The sequence below is a fragment of the Hippocampus bargibanti genome, linkage group LG12, assembly GCF_051943395.1.
Source record: "Hippocampus bargibanti isolate YZ-2025 linkage group LG12, ASM5194339v1, whole genome shotgun sequence".
NCBI lineage: Eukaryota > Metazoa > Chordata > Actinopteri > Syngnathiformes > Syngnathidae > Hippocampus > Hippocampus bargibanti.
Window position 1 is genome coordinate 1,137,046 of NC_142745.1, and position 19,112 is coordinate 1,156,157.

General features: G+C 43.7%; 2 protein-coding genes across 3 annotated transcripts; one reads left to right on the plus strand and one right to left on the minus strand.

Annotated features, from left to right (window-relative positions):
- The first annotated feature begins 1,888 nt into the window (after window positions 1-1,888).
- Window positions 1,889-13,558, plus strand: ripor3 (RIPOR family member 3). 2 transcript variants are annotated; one of them, XM_089009928.1, is made up of 25 exons: window positions 1,889-2,197; window positions 6,226-6,324; window positions 6,415-6,570; window positions 7,134-7,212; window positions 7,514-7,537; window positions 7,611-7,664; window positions 8,075-8,224; window positions 8,495-8,558; window positions 8,638-8,681; window positions 8,915-9,040; window positions 9,107-9,252; window positions 9,336-9,462; window positions 9,588-9,739; window positions 9,928-10,110; window positions 10,537-10,639; window positions 10,780-11,016; window positions 11,128-11,240; window positions 11,558-11,678; window positions 11,744-11,873; window positions 12,044-12,223; window positions 12,387-12,554; window positions 12,619-12,821; window positions 12,888-12,971; window positions 13,084-13,174; window positions 13,251-13,558. In XM_089009928.1, the coding sequence occupies exons 2-25, from the start codon at window positions 6,227-6,229 to the stop codon at window positions 13,349-13,351; spliced, it is 2,934 nt and encodes a 977-aa protein (XP_088866054.1). In that variant the 5' UTR covers window positions 1,889-2,197; window position 6,226; the 3' UTR covers window positions 13,352-13,558. The 2 variants fall into 2 exon arrangements, with proteins under 2 accessions (XP_088866054.1, XP_088866055.1); XM_089009929.1 differs by having other exon boundaries at window positions 1,890-2,197; window positions 11,561-11,678.
- Window positions 13,250-19,019, minus strand: blcap (bladder cancer associated protein). Its single transcript, XM_089009932.1, has 3 exons — window positions 18,874-19,019; window positions 15,907-16,223; window positions 13,250-14,684 (listed from the first exon to the last, which is right to left on the minus strand). Exons 2-3 carry the CDS (start codon window positions 16,117-16,119, stop codon window positions 14,634-14,636), a joined length of 264 nt encoding a protein of 87 aa, XP_088866058.1. The 5' UTR covers window positions 16,120-16,223; window positions 18,874-19,019; the 3' UTR covers window positions 13,250-14,633.
- Window positions 19,020-19,112: the final 93 nt, after the last annotated feature.

Sequence of the window (19,112 nt, forward strand, 5' to 3'; positions counted from 1 at the left end):
AGATGGGCTGGAGGTATTTAGAAATGCGGACGCCGGCACTGGAGAAAGAGAGATTGGCGCAAGTATGACAGCATGTATGGACATGAATGAGAGGGAAGGAAGAACAAAAGTGAAGTTTCAGACCAAACAGGGCGGAGGAGAGCAATGATGAGTGGGGTCAAGAGGTGAGGGATGAGGGGGAGCTCAGAAACTAGTCAAACTTGTTTTGGCGTTGGGGAAATAAACGTGCTTGAAAACATAGACGGCCTTCGCGCAAAAGGCAAAATGCGCAAGAACTGGTCACCGGGCAAATAGAAGAGATTGAGTAACTACACTGGTACATTGCTTGCCACCTCTGGAAGTGTACGACGCGCTAACTAACGGAGTCTCTGCGATGAGGAAGGCAAAGGTTTCTAAAGATTAGAGACAACAGGAAGTAGAATTGGCACGGGCGGAAGTGAACCTTTTCAGGTGGGAGTCCATTTGAAATGGGCTCATCAGAGGTACTGTCGAGGTAGCTATCTAGCCTGCTATCGTTTTGCTATCTAGCTGGCTAGGTAGCTATCTATTAGCGACGTTCTATTATTATTATATGTATTGTGTTTTTCTACTTTCATTCCTTTGCTGCTGTGAAATGTAAATTTCTCCACTGCCAGACTAATAAAGGCTAATCTAATGTCATCTAATTATTATTATTATTATTACTATTATTATTATTTCAAATTTCCCCATTGTGGGACGAATAAAGGTTTTCTGACTAGCTAGCGAGCTAGCTTTCTATCTCTTTGAGTTACTTCCGGGTTGAATGAACGCTGGCGCGTGTAGTTGCCGCTGCTCACCCACAGAAAAACTTATCCTGTGACTGTAAAGTGACCTTGAGATTTTTGAAAGGCGTGCATAAATGAAATGTATTATTATTATTATTATTTAAAAAATTCTTGTGGGCCAAACCCGTGAGAAGCGATAAGAGAGCACGACAAAGAAGGAAATGTGGCGACCCCTAGCGGGGGAAAACCCAGGAGGATTACAAAGAAGAAATCGAGTGATGGATTTATCGATGACCTTCAAGATTGTGTCAAACTAAACAAGATTACGATTGTTTCCTCTTAATGCACCATTCAAAAACACATTTGATTACAATTGGGAAAACGATCAATTTCTGTGTTGTTAAAAAAAAAAACACTCCAGTAGTTTATAAATATGAATCATAATCAAGAAATACACAATTGATTTTTTAGAACTGTAACTTTGTAAAGGACCGGTAGGTGGGGGGAGGGGCAGTAACACATATGGATCCGATTACGTCTGCATAGAACATTCCAGAAATAACAAAGAAAATTTGACAACAGATGGATTGCAGTGACGTGTATACGATCATCTACATATTTTATTCTGTAAATGGATGTACTGAAACGGTATTTTGACGCACGTATAGGCATATAAATGTTTACGCATGACACTGTAGTTTTTTTTTTCGGGATGTGTATACAGTATTACATCGGTCCACATGTCGAAACTGCGGCGTTGGGAGTGCACGAGAAGAGTGCATGAGGGTTGTGGGGTGGGGCGGGGCAGTGATGGAGTAAGGGGGAGAGTGGAATTAGAGGAAGGGGGTGAGGAGGGGGAGGAAGTTGAAGCAAAGGAAAGTAAACAAAGGAGGCAGGAAATGGAAGAGTGGTTGAGGAAAAAAACAGCAAGAGGCAAAAGTCGGGGACAGAAGCCAAGACTGGGGGTACGGGGGGGGGGGGTTAAGACAAGTGGCAGCAGTCACACCAGGTAGGAAAGAGAGAACGAGAGAGAGAGAGAGAGAGAGAGAGAGAGAGAGAGAGAGAGACCAAGTTGGAGAGGAGAAAAGGGGGTGGAGAGAGAGAGAGAGAGAGAGAGAGAGAGAGAGAGAGAGAGAGAGAGAGACTCAGTGTATGGAGGGGGGGGGGGTTATCGACGGCGACAGATGAGAAGGGATGAGGACGCAGGAGTCGAGCGGGAGTGTTGAGCAAACCACAGCTGAAGCAAGAGTCGGAGGCCGAGTCACGTCGTCGTCCTGAAGCGTCCCAAAAGTCCTATCAGCAACTCACACACGCAAGCAGCATGTTTACGCCACACAGGGCGGGGAAGAGCGCCCCAATAGTCCAGGATGGATCCTCTGAGCTAAGGAAGCTTCGGACATGGAACTAACGTCTTCCTAAATTCTTCTTCTTCTTCTTCATGCACGCTACAAGTAAGTGACAGAATATTAGGATGGAAAATGAATAATTCATAGCGTGATGTTTTGTTGAGTTGACGGGCATGATTTTTGTCTGGAGACAAACAAACAATTCCCAAAAGATGAAAGCAGATGTTTCAACCCACTCTTTGGAATTCCAAATATCATCAAAACCGTGTCACATAACAACATCAAAATAGAGCAAATATTGAAATCACCAGTCAATTAGTATTATTAGTAATGATAATAATAATACATTATATTTTAAGCGCCTTTCAAAGCCCTCAAGGACACTTTACAGTCACAGACAAGCATCGGTACTAGAATCAATCAAATACAATCACAAAATAGAGTGCTTAAAGGACAATCGACGTCACTTTTTTCTTTCTTAACTGACATCAGAAAAACGTTTCATAGCATCTAAAATACCCAAAACAAGCAGTATGATATTTTTATTCAAATGCAAAACAACAATAAAAATGACTTCAGGTGTCCAAAATCTGCAAAAAAAAATGAGCTGCAAATTGGACATTTTCAGAAAGTCCCGCCCCCAGTTCGTGACGTCACACCAAGACGTCTTGCATTGCTGGAGAATCAAAACAATGGCTTCAGATTCGGAGAAGATGCTTTCATCCAGTTCTGAATATGATTCAAATAGTTCTGAAGAGGAAAGCATACATGTTTGCAATCGATTAAAGAAGTTATTCAGTGCCATTTTGAGGCATCTGGACTACAATGTAGCGTCCCAGAAAAGAGGCAGAAAATGGCGACCAAGCTCCCTGTGAGGAATGAATCAGCCCATTTCCAGAGGCTGATAAATTCCTTATATGGAGCTTAGTCGCCCTCTTCTGGCTCTTTTTGGTGCAACATGACGTTTTCAGACTAAACAAAATGACTAAAATGCATTGACATGATGGAAGGACTGCTACAATGTGTCCTTTTTTTTGGTCAGGGGCGTTCCTTCAGTGACGTAACATGAGGACTCGTCACCAACTCAAAAATACTTCCGGAATATTCACCGCCAGGCTTAAAACGTAAAATATCGCTATATGCGGTGGAATCTTTGTAAAATACGCTCAGTAGAAGTCATTTGAAGCCATTTTACAATTTATGGACACAACTTGTCCGGAGACGTCGATTGTCCTTTAAAATACAAGATTGTATCAAAATAAGGCATGTTTTATGTATTTTTAAGGCTTAGAAAATTAGAAAGTAGAAAATTATGTTTTATGGGGACCTGGGAACGGATTATTCTCATTTTAATGGTTTCCTATGGGAAATTAATTTTTGGGATACACACTTTTCGCCTTACACACTGTCTGGGAACCAATTATGAACAGCAGCAGGAATGGTCAGAAACGTCATATGTAGTGTCCACACAAATATAGGATATAAAAGAAAAAGTCAAGAAGGGAACGTGAACAACAGCAAGTCAGTAGTATACACACACAGTCAGCATGTATAAGCCGTATCTTTCAAGTTTGTGTGTGTGTCTCACAGCCCTCAGCAGGCGTCGCTCATCTGTTGGCCACAGATAGCTAAGCTAAGATAACGGCGGGCGCATGCAGCAGCATGTAATGCACGCTGCCACAAATATTTCCATCTTTACGGGATAATATTGCCTTTTGTTGTCAAATGCAACGTTTTGTTTTTTTTGGGGGGCGAAATATTGGCCTTCAGTCAATAGAATTGACGCTGCCCGTCTCGGCATAAATGTAATTTTAATGGCACGCTAATATAAATGAATAAATAAATAACTAAATAAATAATACATAAATAAATAATGTCCTGGCATGCATGTGTGTAACGTGCAAATGTCATGTTGATCAATTGAAATATCTCAATTTTTCCAATGTTTGCAGCGAAACAAGAGCTTCGCTTGCCTTGACCTGACTGTGACAATGTCAGCTTTTTTTGTGTGTCAAAATGGAATCTTTTGTGATCAATAACTTTAAAAAAATGTGCACATCTCATGTATTTTGTAGTCAATGTTATTTTTATTCATTTTTTTTTTTGGGCCAAGAATTGTTTGCAGGAGACTTCAACAAGATGTTAGAGCATTTTGGAGGGGGACATATGAGCCGTTTCGAAATCTCTCTAATTCATCGATTAATGATTGATCGATTAAATGAATTGATCGATTAATGGTGTCCATGTACTTTAGAAGGGACAACTGTCAAGGCTACCAAGTCACTTTGGTTTTCCTTGTCCAACATCCCATCTGGATGCGTGTGTGCGTGTGTGTGTGTGTGTGTGTGTGTGTGCGCGCGTGGGGGGGGGGGGGGGGGCATAGTTGTCCTCCCTGGGGAGCATGAGTCATTTTTAACCTCCGAACTCTCTGCAGCGAGTCCATGTTGTTTGACTTGGCACGGATCCTAAAAGTAGAAGAAAGATAAATCTTCAAGATGCGTTTCAACGCTCTAGTTTTTGTGTTGTCGTTTTCCGACTTTTTGTTGCGTTGTTTCAAAGCTCGTCCTCAGTTTCCAATGGAAATAAGAGGGAAGCCCAGGGCAAAGCAACAAAAGGAGGAAACGCGGCCTCGTTGTCAAAGATGACTCAGTCCGTATGTGTGAGAGAGACGGAATCAAGTGGTACGATAGAAGAGGGGGGAAATAAGCACAGAAAAAAGATACAGTAGGCTCTGACCCGACAAAATTGGACAGTCACAAACCAAAAAAAAGATTCTCAAAGGAGCCATAGTATGGATGCTTCTGAGTCCTGGGGTCAGGGATGATATTTTGAGGTCTGATAAGTGAGGTATGAGATGGGATATCTCAGGCCTGAAATCGGAGAAAGGATGTCTGAGGTCTGAAGTCGAACAGCTGTAGTCTCAAGAAGGAGGTCGGAAGTCTAAGGTCTGGAGTCCAAAGTCAAAGGTCGGACCCTGACGTCTGACATTTACGGGCTGTTATCCGAGTTCTGAATACTGACTTTTGAAGCGGGAAGTTTAAAATCTTTGGTCCAATTTAGGAAGTCTAACGTTTTATGTCTGAAGTCTCAGGTATATAATTGAAGGGCTGAGATCAAGATCAGAGACATGGAGTATAACATCAATAGTCTGAAGTCTGAAATTTAAGGTCTGAAGTTTCAAATATCAAATCAAAAATCTGAAGTATGAAGTCTGAAGTGTCCATAGTCCGTTATCTGAGGATTGCAATCGGAAGCAAAGTCAAAAATCTTCAGTACAGGAGAACTTTGAGCTCTGAAGTCTCAGGGTGAACACTTTAGCTGTGACGTATGAAGATTGAGGTCTAAGGCCTGAAGTCTGAGTTGTAGTTTCTGAAGTCTACGGATGAAATCGACTGTCTAAGATCGAAGGTCTGAAGTTCAAGGTTGTGACCTGATGTTTAGGGTCTCAGGACTGAAGCCATCCGCCTGTGATTCTGGGTGTGGTCTTTACCATTCAAGTAAACAGGGACCAATGAAAAAAAAAAATCATGGTCTGTCTTTTATCCACACTTTTACCCCAACACCTGCCTACATCTGTTTCCCCCAATCATGCTCTTTTTCACAGAGTTGTCAACAGCGCTGCTGTGGACTGCAAATTTCCCCATTGTGGGATGAATAAAGGTTTTCTGAGTCTGCAAACCTGATGTGCCCAATAATCCTTTCCGGTCTCTTCAAACCACCCAGTTGTCTTGGGCTTTTAAGGAATAAAATTAGCTCTGTGCAGGAAAAAAACACATCATACAAAAAGAAAGTATAGAAGACTTTTATGTGTGACTTTACGCGGCCTGGGTTTTGAAGTACTCTCATTTTGTACTTGTCTGTTTTCACCGTGTACCCAGTTTACTTTAGAAGAGAAATCATTTGGGTGAATGCTCAGGTAACAGCTCGACACAGGAAAAAAATGGTAAGTTTTGGACACTTATAATTCGAGGTAGTGCTATATTATCTTTGGGATTGCCTCACTGGTAGATGAGGCTCTGGCTTGTGTGGTTTTAGGGTCGTCCATGTGCTCTATGCCATCAGTAAGCTGATGTGCGTGAGTAGATTGGGAAACAGGAAACAGGACGCCTGACAACCACTTTTCCTGCTTTCAGGATGTCGGTCAAGCTGCGATTTGACTCACCCTCGGATGGAAATCCAGTTCATCGTAGTCGCTCATTCACGGGGTTCGGCTCCGTTACAGGACGACGGCGGTGAGTCACTACTTTTACTTTTGCTAATGTATTCAACAATTCTCCTTCAGTACAGTACATCTTTACTTTACCCTTGGCTGGACTTTTCAGGCCTTCCTCCACTCGTAACTCATTGCGCCCCAACGCTGTGTCTGAAAGAAAAACTCCACGAGCGCCACTGTCTTCCAGAAGAGGATTTGGATCCGTCTGGTCCCTTCAGCCAGAGGATGTGGACCAAGTTTTCCAAGCGCTACGCAAAGGCCTCAAGTGGGTTACTCCTGGTTCTGTCCCACACAGACACATGACAGAGATTTGTGATTTGTGGTCGCAGAAGTCTATTGTCCTGAGTGCTGATATCTGATGTCTATACGCTGTTGTTTAAAGCCTGAGGTCTCAAGTTTGAGGTCTGTTCTCTCATGTCAGTAGAATGTCAGTGAGATCTGCGATTTGAAGTTTGGTATTTGGAGTCTGTGTTATCAGGTTTAAGATCTATCTGGAGTGTGAGATCCAATATTGGAACCTGCGGCCTGGAGTCTCAAATCTGATGTTTGAAGTCCAAAATCAGGGGTGTGAAAACTGATGTAGGGTCTTAAATGTGAGTTCTGGGGATTGATGTCAGGTCGGTTGTTTGATATCTCAAAGTCTGAAGTCTGAGTTCTGAAGACAAGATATCCGAGATCAAAGGATTGATGGTCAAGGACTCAAATGAAGCGTCTGAGATTGAATGTCTGAAATCTGGTCTAAAACTGAAATTGGAGGTCTTAAGTGTGATGCATGCACGTGTATGTGTGTGTGTATGTGTGTGTGCACGTGTGCGTGTGTGTGTGCAGGGATCATGTGGACCGCCACCAGTCTGAGATGGACTTTCTGTCTTCACAGCAGCGAGAAACCAAAAGGAACTCTAGACTGGTGAGCTGGAAACAACCTTTTGGATAAAATCAATGTACATTGTTGAGCATAGGGGTGGACAAAACTGCAATTTTGAAGAGAAGAAAGTAGAACAAATATTTTTTTTTTTTAATCCAGCAATGAAATTTTTAAAAATGAACTGTACACAGTACAGAACCATAAGACTTATAAGTGCATCAAATCATGATGGCAAAACCCTTGACACAGCAAGGAGGAAGATTTCAAGATCAAGTCACTAGTCATCAACTGTTTCTTTGATGACTAAATGTGATTTCATGCTTGGGCTTTTCTGTCCTTCCAGGGTTTTCAGTACGACCTTGACAAGGTGAGCAAACACTGAGCCTCATGCCTTTTAAAATAAACCAAAAATAACTGTTGATTATTCTTCGGTCCTGCAGGAGATTCGTGTTCAGGAGAGACTTATCCGAAAGCTGGAATTCCAAATCAGCAAGGTAAATGCTAGAACTGAAATGAGAAAAGCCACAAGCAAGCTTGATGCACATAAAGGTGATGGTAGTTTTCAGTGACGGGCTGTGGATTTAATCGCTAGGCCTTCAGTAGTGCTACGTCTGAATCAATCCAGACTGAAAAACGTGTGGTGTGATTTACTACAAGTCCACTAGGGGGTCCGTGATTCAGATATTTTTAGGCCTGCAGAGAAGGCTTTACAGGCCTTGATGGTCCTCCACTGCTAGTTTTACAGCAAAACATTAGTGCTCGCTGTCTGAAACGCAAATTTCTCTTCCTAGACTGGACTTCACTTGTCGTAGCTTCACACTATCAATGTATCTCTAAATGTGCTCTTCCATCGACCACACCTACTACCTGATGAGATGATTGCAATTCATAATGGTAACCGCAGGTGGACGAGCTCTACGAGAACTACTGCGTCCAGTGGCGTCTCTGCCAGGGAGCCGTCAACATGAAGCGAGCCTTCTCCCTGGCGCCCTCCACCAGGGAGTCCAGGGAGAGCCTCCTGGAACTCGGACGCAACCACAGGCACAGCATCCAGGTGGTTACCACTCACTAGTAGATGTTTCATTACAATCCCTCCTCACTTGAACAGAAAAGTCTTTTTAAGAGTCTCCCAGAACACAATTGTAATTTTTGACCAAGAGGTTTAACACAAAGATGATACCTGTTGGTCTGTCAGAATGCCTTTTGTTCTGTCCCATCATTCCTTGAAAGGAATTCAACCAGAAAGACAATTCCTGGTGTTTATCAGTACTGTTATCGCTCAAAGTCCCAAGCCAACATGACTTACAGTATGTTCTCTCTGCAGGACATGTCAGCCATGGAGGGAGAGCTAGAGGTCCTCCTCGGAGAACTTCATGTCAAGATGAAAGGTAGCGATGGAAGAGGCAGATTGTAGCGTTTGCCCCCTGGTGGTTTTTTGGATCCTTTTAACATCTTTACCACTCGTAGGTCTCATTGGCTTCGCCCGGCTATGTCCCGGAGACCAGTATGAGGTGAGGATCTCAGACCAACCATATATTGTCACCTAGCTACCTAGCTAAATATTTCTTCATCTTCTGACCTTAGTTACTCATCACTTCCCAATCAACCTACCTATTTCCCAACGTTCTTCTTTTCCACCTACTCATTTATCACCGACCTGACAACTTCAAGTGCTTCTTCCTCTCTATTTTGCCAATCTATATACTGTACCCACTTCCAAACCGCCCATGCCTTGTTGTTTCAGGTTGTCCTTCAGCTGGGCCATCAGCGTTGGAAGATTCGCGGCCGTATCGAAAGTGACGATGTCCAGTCCTGGGATGAGGAGGAGATGCTCTTCCTACCGCACATCAAGCACAACTTTGAGATCAAGGTGAGGCCCGTTTGTTGGAGGGTGTCTACCACACAAAATCACGCTCACTGTCAACCCCCACCTCAGGTTTCAGAGGCCAAGGGTCTGGGGTGGCAGCTAGTGGGCAACGTGACCTGTGCCAGCGCACACTTCTTTGTGGCTACTCCCCAACTCATGTTGGTGGACATTACCCAGCTGGGGACCATCAAGCTACAGCTGGAGGTTACGTGGAAGTAAGAACACACACCACCATCACTGGCACCACCACCAGAAGCAACAAAATTAAAAAGCACATTTCATGATTTTCTGTGTGTAGTCCGTTGGATAGCGGTGATAAGGTTGGACTTTTGTCGAGCAACCGACCGTCAGGGTGGAACAGGAAGACTTCAGTACAAAGTTGGACTGCACCTAGCACACCTTCCTTCTCAGAGAAGTACTTTCTGGTGAGTGTGTGGCACACAGACCTGATAGCTAGCTAGTTAGCTAGCTAAGGATGTTGGGACATATGTTTTGTAAGCAGCTCGCGTGAAAGATTAGGAAATTGGCTATCTTGGCTGTCTTGTTATAGTCGATGGTTCAGGAGCTGCAGGCCGGAGGAGGAGGAGCTTCAGTCCCACTGCGAATGAGGAAAAGTGGGCGGGACAGGGGTGTGTCTTTAATGAGCTATCTGTCACACTCGTCCATCACATCGAGCCTCTCGCAGGCCAAGACACCACCCAGGTACACGCAAGTCACACCCCACTCAACCATACGTCCAAACAACGGTCCTTTATTGCTTCCAATTTTCAAACATTTTCCATCCATTCATCATACCTCCATTCTTTCTTTCTTCTGTCAATTTGATCCATCCTACCGCTCATCCTTCCTTCTGTTCATCCATCATTTCTTTGATTCTTCCATTCAACCAGCCTCTGCAGCAGTGTGGGAGGCAGTCACACTCAACTTTCCATGGGCGAGGACGGGGAGGAAAGTGTTACCAGCAGGAGGAGGAATAAGATGGCTCAAGAGGAAGAGGAACAGGGGGAAGAAGAGAAGGCGGAGCGCTGGGGAGAACTATTTGCTTCGCCTTCTTCTCTCGTGGATCTTCACAGGTGACAAGGTCAACGTTTGATGCGTCATTTCATTTGTTTATATGATGATGTACATGGAGAGGTCTGGTAGTCGAGTGGTTAGCACATTGACTTCAGTGTCTATGCCCTGTGATTGGCTGGGAACCAGTTCACTGTGTACCCCACCTACTGCCCGAAGTCGGATGGGAGGGATGGATGGATGGCCACAAAAGGAAGAGGTGAAAGCATCCTTTGCTGGTTGGTAGAATGTATGGTCACTGTACCAGAGGCCAGCTTCAAGATGAAATTGGAAGGGTTGAAAAAGAACAAAAAAATATATGTTTTACATGAGTACCAAGACCTGAGGTTTTGATTGAAAACTTTAAGCAGTCAAACTAGACAAGGAGTTAATGTTAATACTTAGACGTGCAAGTATAAATAAGAATAAAAAGTGTTTGTCAATGTTAGGTCCAGTACCCCTGACATCATTAAAGACAACCAAGACAACCCAGAAGGAGGTTTCAGGGAGGGTGAGGATGGTCCACCTGATGGTGTCAACCAGGAGCACAAAGTTTGTCATTCTCCTCCTTATTTGATTGTCATCTAATTTACTTTTGGTCATACTTCCAAGCATTCCCTGTGCCTCTTCATAATATTCCTTGTCAAGCAATGAAAACAAAACTTTTGACTTCCACGCTTCCTCAATGGCAGGACGTACAGGACCCCACCCTGGAATTCCCCGCCGCCTTGCTCCCCTCTACAGCTGCCAAGGTGGAGGGCCCTCGGCCCAGGGGACATGCGCCCGGGGCTGGAGAGAGGCGGGCGCAGGCACTGCGCCTGGGCGGGCTGCTGGCCGGGCTAGAGAGAAACTTGCGGACGTCACAAAACTGTGAGAGCCCATTGAGGGTCCTGAAGCAACAGATCGAACACCTCAACACAATCTTGAGGGTGAGGGAGATCCATGCGGTGTACAGGAAGAACTGCACCTCAAATCACTGAAACGTACTTGTGTTTAAAAAAATGGCACTGATTGACCGCCCCCCTCCTGATCCCACTCAGAACGACCTGTCCCTGATGAGACCCTCATCATCGGATGACACCTTGGCCGTGGAGGAAGTTCTCTGCAGCTTTGACTTCCTGTCACAGGACGATGACACTTCCTGTTTCGGCAGGTGAGCGAGCCTATAAATAATAAACACACCATATATATATACATACATATACATACATATATATATATATATATATATATATATATATATATATATATATATATATATACAGTAAAGTCTCGTTATATCGATATCGGATATATCGATAGTCCCGGTTATATCGATACTATTTCTATGCACGCGCGGAGAAAATTACATGCAAACAGGGTCGGATATATCGATAGTCCCGGTTATATCGATATTTTTTCGGACTCCCTTGAATATCGATATAACGAGACTTTACTGTATATATAAATAACTTGAATGTTTTGTCCGAGGAGTGCCGAAAACCAAAGGGATTGCGAGGATCAGCCACCAGTATCCCCGCTGACCTGTGGCCATTGGGGTCTAGACCAGGCTCTGGAGACACACCTGGATACATGCTGCATCCTACTGGAGGTCCAAAAGGTTTCTTCTATCGCTTCTTCTGGATTTTTGTCTGATGTTCTTGTGGTTCTCCTCAGACACTGCAGAGGGTCAACTTCAGTTTGACTCGTGAGGATCTCCTTGAGGATGTTTCTCAACAAGCAGATGTCTTGAACAGAATCGGTTGCTTACTACTGGAGGACAAGAATAACATCTCCATTGAAGAGTGTGAGTATAACTAATTAGCAAACTAAATAATGAACCCGCATGTGTGACTGACTAAAGTTGGCTTCTGATTCTGATTGATTAGCATACCTTCCTTGTTGGTTGGTTGGTTAGATTTGATTATTTCAGTCGGTCGTTGAGAGGTGACAGTTTGTCTTCCGGTTGTGGTGCAGTGCTTGCAGAGAACCAGAGCAGGGAAGTTTTGCTATTCTGGGCCGACTGTGTGCGAGACGTCGCTTCTTCTTCTCCATTCTGCTGCCACTCGGACAACTTTGTCAATGCACTCAGGAAACAGTACTCGCACAAAATTAAACCCAAAGTCAAAGCCAAGCAGCCTGGACTCCCCGAAAGAGGTAAGAACCAAAGCTTATGTGTGAAGTTAAGTCAGCATGAGTCTCGGATGTGGGTACGAGATTTGTATTCTGGCGTGTTTTAGTTGTTTTAATGTGTACTAGTGTATCTTGGAAGCGTCTACCAGGTTTCAGAAGCAAAGGTGTCTCTTTGATATCTATTCAGTGTTCCGCACACTGCTGGAACAGGTGCAGGCGGCCTGCAGGTCAGCACTCTGGCCTCCTCAACCGCCGTGCGCCGCGGACAGAGTAACCGTGTTCCAGCTGTCGATTTACCTGAGACAATGCAACATCCTCACGCTGGCCGAACACATCGCCCGCCTATCCAAGGAAGGTTCGTCAGGCCCGGCTCTCACACGTCCCGCCCCAAAAACTCACACGGTCTGATGCCCTCGCAGAGTACTTCCTGTCAGCCGTGAAGGGTCCCAAGCGCCAGCGGGCGCTGACCAAGATGACGTCGCGAGGCGTGACCCGCCTTCTCCCACTGGGTTGCACGTTGCAGGCGATGGCGGCACTCCTGACGGATGCCGACCGCAAAGTGTGCCAGGCGGCCTCCCGCTGCCTGAAACGGGCTTCTGTCTGCATCGCCTTTCGAGGCAGGGTACGGTACATCTCCTGTGCTAGCATATGGCTAGGTTAACACTAAAAGGGATGTGCGTGTGTCCAGGCACTTGTTTACTACACTGAGAGTTTGAGGAGTACCGACATCGCCATTCAGCGGAACTCTTGTTTGGCGCTCAAGTGCTTGGCGGTGAGCATGGGATTTTGATTGCTTCGGTCTGATTGCCGGTCCCACGCACTGATTAGTGAGTCGAGTCCTCACACGTGTCATTGAACTAGTGTATTTGTGTGTGTGTTTCTAGGCCACAGAGAGTGTCGAGCACATGGTTGAACTCCGCAGGTGTCCTGATGAAGGCGTTCGAAATGCCGCCAAGGAAGCGGTCCTCTCTTTTGGTAGTTTATACATGATTTTATGGTAACTTTAATTCCCAGCATGTTCATTTCTATCTTTTTTTTAATTTTGGCTCAGGTAAAAAAGGCCATGCGGCCTACCAGAGGATGGAGCAGCTTGACTTGGAGATGCAGGAGGACTTTTTTCAGAATTTGGACACTGAGATCACGTTCCTATAAGGGCAACTGATTATATTTTTTTGTATATTCACATTTGAAAAATACGTTCTTGTACATTTCAAAAAAATACGTTTCAAGTGTTCGGATTTTGAGGTTTTCAAATGTTTGACTATTTTAATGCAAAAATCAAAGTACAGGCTTAAAATGACAGTAATTTAAAAATCACAGGTTTGATTGAAGAGATTAAAAAATACATTTATTTTAAAATATGGTACATTGTCGCCCGTCATTGTACTCAATGAAAAGACAACCGACACCATTATTTTGTTTCCTGACACCAGAAAAACGTTTTATAGCATCTAAAACACCCAAAACACGCAGGCCGATAATTTTATTCCAATGGAAAACACCAATAAAAATGACTTAAGGTGTCCCAAAACTGCAACAAAATGAGCTCGGAACTGGGCAGATTCAGAAAGTCCCGCCCCCTTGTTCGTGACGTCACGCCAGGATCCTTCACAAACTGCCCTGCTCCAGAATAAAAACAATGGCTTCAGAGAGTTCAGATTGGGAGAAGATGCTTTCTTGTTACTCATCCAGTTATGAATAGGATTCAAATAGTTTGCAATCGATTAAAGAAGTCCTTCCGTGTCATTTTGAGGCGCCGGCACTGCAATGTAGCGCCCAGAAAATGCACAAGATGGCGCACAAGCTCTGTTGGAAATGGCCTGATTTGTCCGCTGGGAATTTGAAGGAATTTATTTTACAAATTATGGACGCAACTTGTCCGTGGGTGTCGGTTGTCCTTTAAAATCTTCATTTTGGAAAACTGACTTCACAACGCTGTTTCTAAAGTTTATTTTGTACGCCACAGTGAAAAATATGACATTTTCAAAAGTAACTTTTTTTAATTCAAGTACACAATACTCTAGCAGGGGAAAAACTATTTTATTCCACCTAAAAACCAAAAACAACTTTGTGACGCAGCACAAGAATTAAAAGGGGAAAAAAAAACTTGCCATACAACTTAAATGCGTTTGTACGTAGACGCGCGCACGCGCGTGTGTGTGTGTGTGTGTTGTTTCTTCTGCATGTGCTGAAAATACTGAATCATATCCAAGAGCACAAATGTGTGTGTGTGTGTGGTTGCGTGAAGTCAAGAGGAAAAGGAGTGGTCGGCAACATTGATTGTCCGCTGTGTCCAATTCTGAGTAAACACACACATGCGGCAAGACCAAACAAAATGTCCGCCACTTTTTCCGTTTTCAAGTCTTTCATCAAGTCTCTTCATCAAAGTTGGTCTTGTTTCCAGCATTGCGGTGGTGGCGGCGGCGGCGGGCCTTTAGGTTCCCACGATGGCGGGGTCGTGGGCTGCGAGTGGCAGAGCGGCGTCCTGGAATCCAGATGTCAAGTCACGGCATTCGCATACATTTGACATGCAAGCACCCAAAGTCAAAAAATACACACAGTAATGCCTCGGTTTACGAACTTTTCGGTTTACGAACGTTACATTTATGATTTTTTTTTTACCTTGGCATACAAACTATTTTTCGGGATACACACGGAGTTGCCACAATGAGTGATGTGTCATTCGCGAACGAGCCCGTTCTCCGAACAAGAAAATGGCAGTCGACTCATTTTTTGTCCTCTATTCCCCACCCCCAGTTTTCGGTTAAAGCCACGTGATTGGTCAAGAACGCAGCAGTGAGGGGAGGTGGTTTAAACATTACAGACATCGGCAGACGACAGAGAGAGTGAGAAAATGGAGAGAAAACAGTGAAATTTGGACTTGACTTTGATAGTTCAAAGGCAGAGTGTAGACTGCAAGGTTAAAATATCCCATCCACAAACAACCAGCACAAGCCATCTGTATACTTGATGCAAAGAGCTATCAAGCCAGCTAAACAGAACACAATTGATGAGGAACTAGGTAAAATTATGACAGGGAAAGCATCTACAAGGGATCATTTCTCAAGATGGTGAAAGAAGAAGCCTACGTTCCTCATCAAGTGTTTCATGCTGATAAAAGCGTCCACTCCATTCAATCAAGCCATCAACGACAATCACAAAGGTCAATAAAACCACTTTATTATATAATACAATTTGTTTCCTTAATTATAATACCATAGCACATTTATAATACAGAATTTTGAAAGGCGCTTATAAATGTATTTTTTATTATAATTGTAATTATCATTTTTCCTACTATTATTATCATTATTTTTATTACTATTATTATTATTATCATTATTTGTATCACTATTATCACTATTATTATTATTAATAATAATACATTTCATTTATAAGTGCCTTTCATTATTATCACATTATTATTATCACTATTATTATCACTTTTATTATTATCATCACTATTATCATTACTGTTATTATTATTACTATTACTATTATGATTACTACTATTACGATTACTACTACTGCTATTACTATTACTACTATTACTGTTACTATTACGATACTTTACGTTACTTCTGGGTTGAGTGAATGCTGGCGCATGTGGCTGTTGCTGCTCACCCGCAGAAAAAATATCCTTTGACTGTAAAGTGTCCTTGCGCGTTTTGAAAGGCGCTTTGAAATGAAACCATTAATCTTCTTACCTGGCAGTGATACAGGAAGCAGTTTCCCCAACAGCTGTAACAGATGAGGAAGAGGGCGGCGAGGAAGACCAAGGCGCAGATGGTGCACGGCTTCCTCTCCAGCAGGAAGCTGAGTAGGTAGAAGCCCATAAACATGGAGTGGTTGAACCACAACGCCGGGTTGAGCGGCTTGGGGATGAGCAGCACCGGCAGCAGCCACTGCAGGCAATACATGCTTGACGCCGTGGATTGTGGACAAAGCGGACGCTGCGCCGTCTCAGCAGAAGCTCGCCAGGAAGCGCGACACGATGTCAAACGCGGCTGAGCTCAACTCATCCCTGGAAAATATGGAAAATATGATTTCAAAGTCATTTCACTCGGCTGACGGACACGTGAGTGCATCGCCACGACGGACGGCGCTCTTCCGACAGGGCTTCCATAAAAACAGACACAATAAATACAGTGATACCTCGGTTTACCAACCCCTTGGCTTACGAACTTTTCGGTTTACGAACGTAAATTTATTAACAATTTTACCTTGGCATACAAACTATTTTTCGGGATACACACGGACCTGCCACAATGAGTGATGTGCCGTTTGCGAACGAGCCCGTTCTCCGAACAACAAAATGGCAGCCGACTGTGTTTTGGTCCTCTATGCCCCGCCCCCAGTTAAAGCCATGTGATTGGTCAAGAACGCAACAGTGAGGGGGGTGGGGTTTACAGACAGACAGACAGACAGAGTGAAGCCGTTCTCCAAAAAGAAAATGGTAGATTTTTTTTGTCTTCGATTCCCCGTCCTCAGTCTTCGGTTAAAGCCATGTGATTGGTCAAGAACGCAGCAGTGAGGGGAGGCGGTTTAAACATTCAACTTTGATAGTGTGTAGACTGCAAGGTTAAACTATCCCATCAATCAGGCTCCACAAATAAGCCGCACAAGCCATCTGTACACTTGATGCAAAAAGCTATCAAGCCAGCTAAACAAGTGATGAGGAACTAGGTAAAATGATAGCAGAGAAAGCACCTCCAAGGGATCATTCTTCAAGATGGTGAAAGAAGAAGGCTACGTTCCTCATCAAGTCTTTAATGCTGATGAAACCGGCCACTCCATTCCATCAAGCCATCAACGACCATCACAAAGGTCAATAAAAGAACTTTATTACACAGTAGTTTATTTCTTTAATTATAATATCACAGCACATTTATTATACATAAAATAAGGTATATGTGTGTAGTTTTAAGGCTTAGAAAATTAGAAAGTAGAAAATTATGTTTTAAGGGCACCTGGGAAGGGATTATTGTCATTTTAATGGTTTCCTATGGGAAATTAATTTTTGGAAGACACACTTTTCGCCTTACACACTCTGTCTGGAAACCAATTAAGTTCGTAAGCCAAGGAATCACTGTATAGCAGAGGCGCCACAATTACAGGACACCTCATCAATTATCAAATGAATGCATTATTTTGGATCATCCTGTCCCCCCATTCAGGTTGGCTTCAGGGACTACAGGGCCCACTGGACGTGTCCACCATTTTGTGATCCTTGAAAAAGACGCGAAAATTGAGACACCAACGGACATTTTTTGTTTTGTTATAATAATACAGCCATTACACATTTGTGATTTGAAATGTGGAAAAGGGAAGAGGGAGGGTAACATGGATTCTCTTCCCACCTTCAAATCCCATCTCAAAACTCACCTATTTAGAATCGCATTTTCTGTGTAGCTCGTTCTCTTGTTTCTATTTATAACTGTATTTTATTTATTGTATTCTACTCGTGATTGTATTTTATTTATGTTTCTCTGTGACTGTAAAGTGTCCTTGAGAGCTTTGAAAGGCACTTAAAATGAAATGTATTATTATAGCCATATATAAGATGATGTAAAATTTTGACATAGTGTTCTTTGAAATACAAAAAATAAGCACTACAGTATTAGATTATGTAAAATTTATAGACAAATCCCTTCATCTCCTTTAAGTGTACCTCATGCAGTGACGAAGAAGCCTTCCTGAACGACAAAAATAGTTCCGATATACGACGCAGTTGGAGATAAAAGAGCGCCAGAAATAACCACAATTGCAATAATTTCTAGAATATCGACGTACACTAAACCCCTATTAGTCAAAGTTCGACTTTCGAGTTGCCAACGGTGGGCACTATCAACGCGTCGACTTTGAAAGGGCAAACAAACACTTGCAAGAGGAAGTTGTGCAACGCTTGAATACTTCAGCAAGGCGCAGGAACGACTAACAATGTAAACGTTGGCGTTCTTTGAGAAACGCCGGACGACGCCACTGAGCTCACGTCGTCCACGTTTAAGCGACAGACGAAGCGGTTAGCCGCGTCGGTTCTTACCGCGTTGTCCCGCCGAACGCAGTCGACGTCATTTAAAAAAACACGACGTCCACATTAATTGACATGGCGCGTTGCAATTTGGTTCTTCGCGCAAGGTCACGCTTCCACTCTGCTTAGCTCTCAAATACACTACCAACCTCGACTCGCGAAATTGGAAGCCAAGTGAGCCGCCACTGCGATTGACAACACTGCATTACGGTAATCTACCTTTGACGAGCGTCTTTGGCCACCTTCAAAATTAAAAAAAGAATTAACATTGACCTCATATGCTATATTCATTTGAGAACGCTTCTTGGCATTGTTCTGGGTTTTTATTCTTCATGAGCGAACGTGATATGTCCCGGCAGCCAAGAGATTGCTTATTTTAAATGTATATTTTAATCGAAACCAGACGCGCGCGCGTTAGTTGAAGCGCTTTTATTTTGAAGGTGGCCAACGCCGCTCACTGGCGCAGGCTACCGTAATGACGATGGCGGTGGCGGCTCACTTGAGTTCAATTTTGCGAGTGCAGGCTGGCTTGACCGCAATTTCAATTCAGTAGCACTGGCCCCGCACAAATTAGGCAAAACGACCCAAATGTGGACGAACGATCGGTTTCTTATCACTCGAGGAGACCAACGAGGGGACAAACCTGACATTATTTGGCATCATTCTGGCCCCGAAGAATCCACAAAAAGACTGTTTCGCTGAGCTCCTGCGTACGTGTTTGCTATTCACTTAGCAACTTGGCTAAGCAGCGACGAGGACCCTGGCAGCCAGCTGGCAGAGGTGTCCGTGGATGTGCCTGAACTGTCATCATTGTTTTTCTTCTTCGTCTTAATTTTGGGCAGACTGGGCGCGTCTAAGTGCTTTGCTGCCCTCCACCGGTCA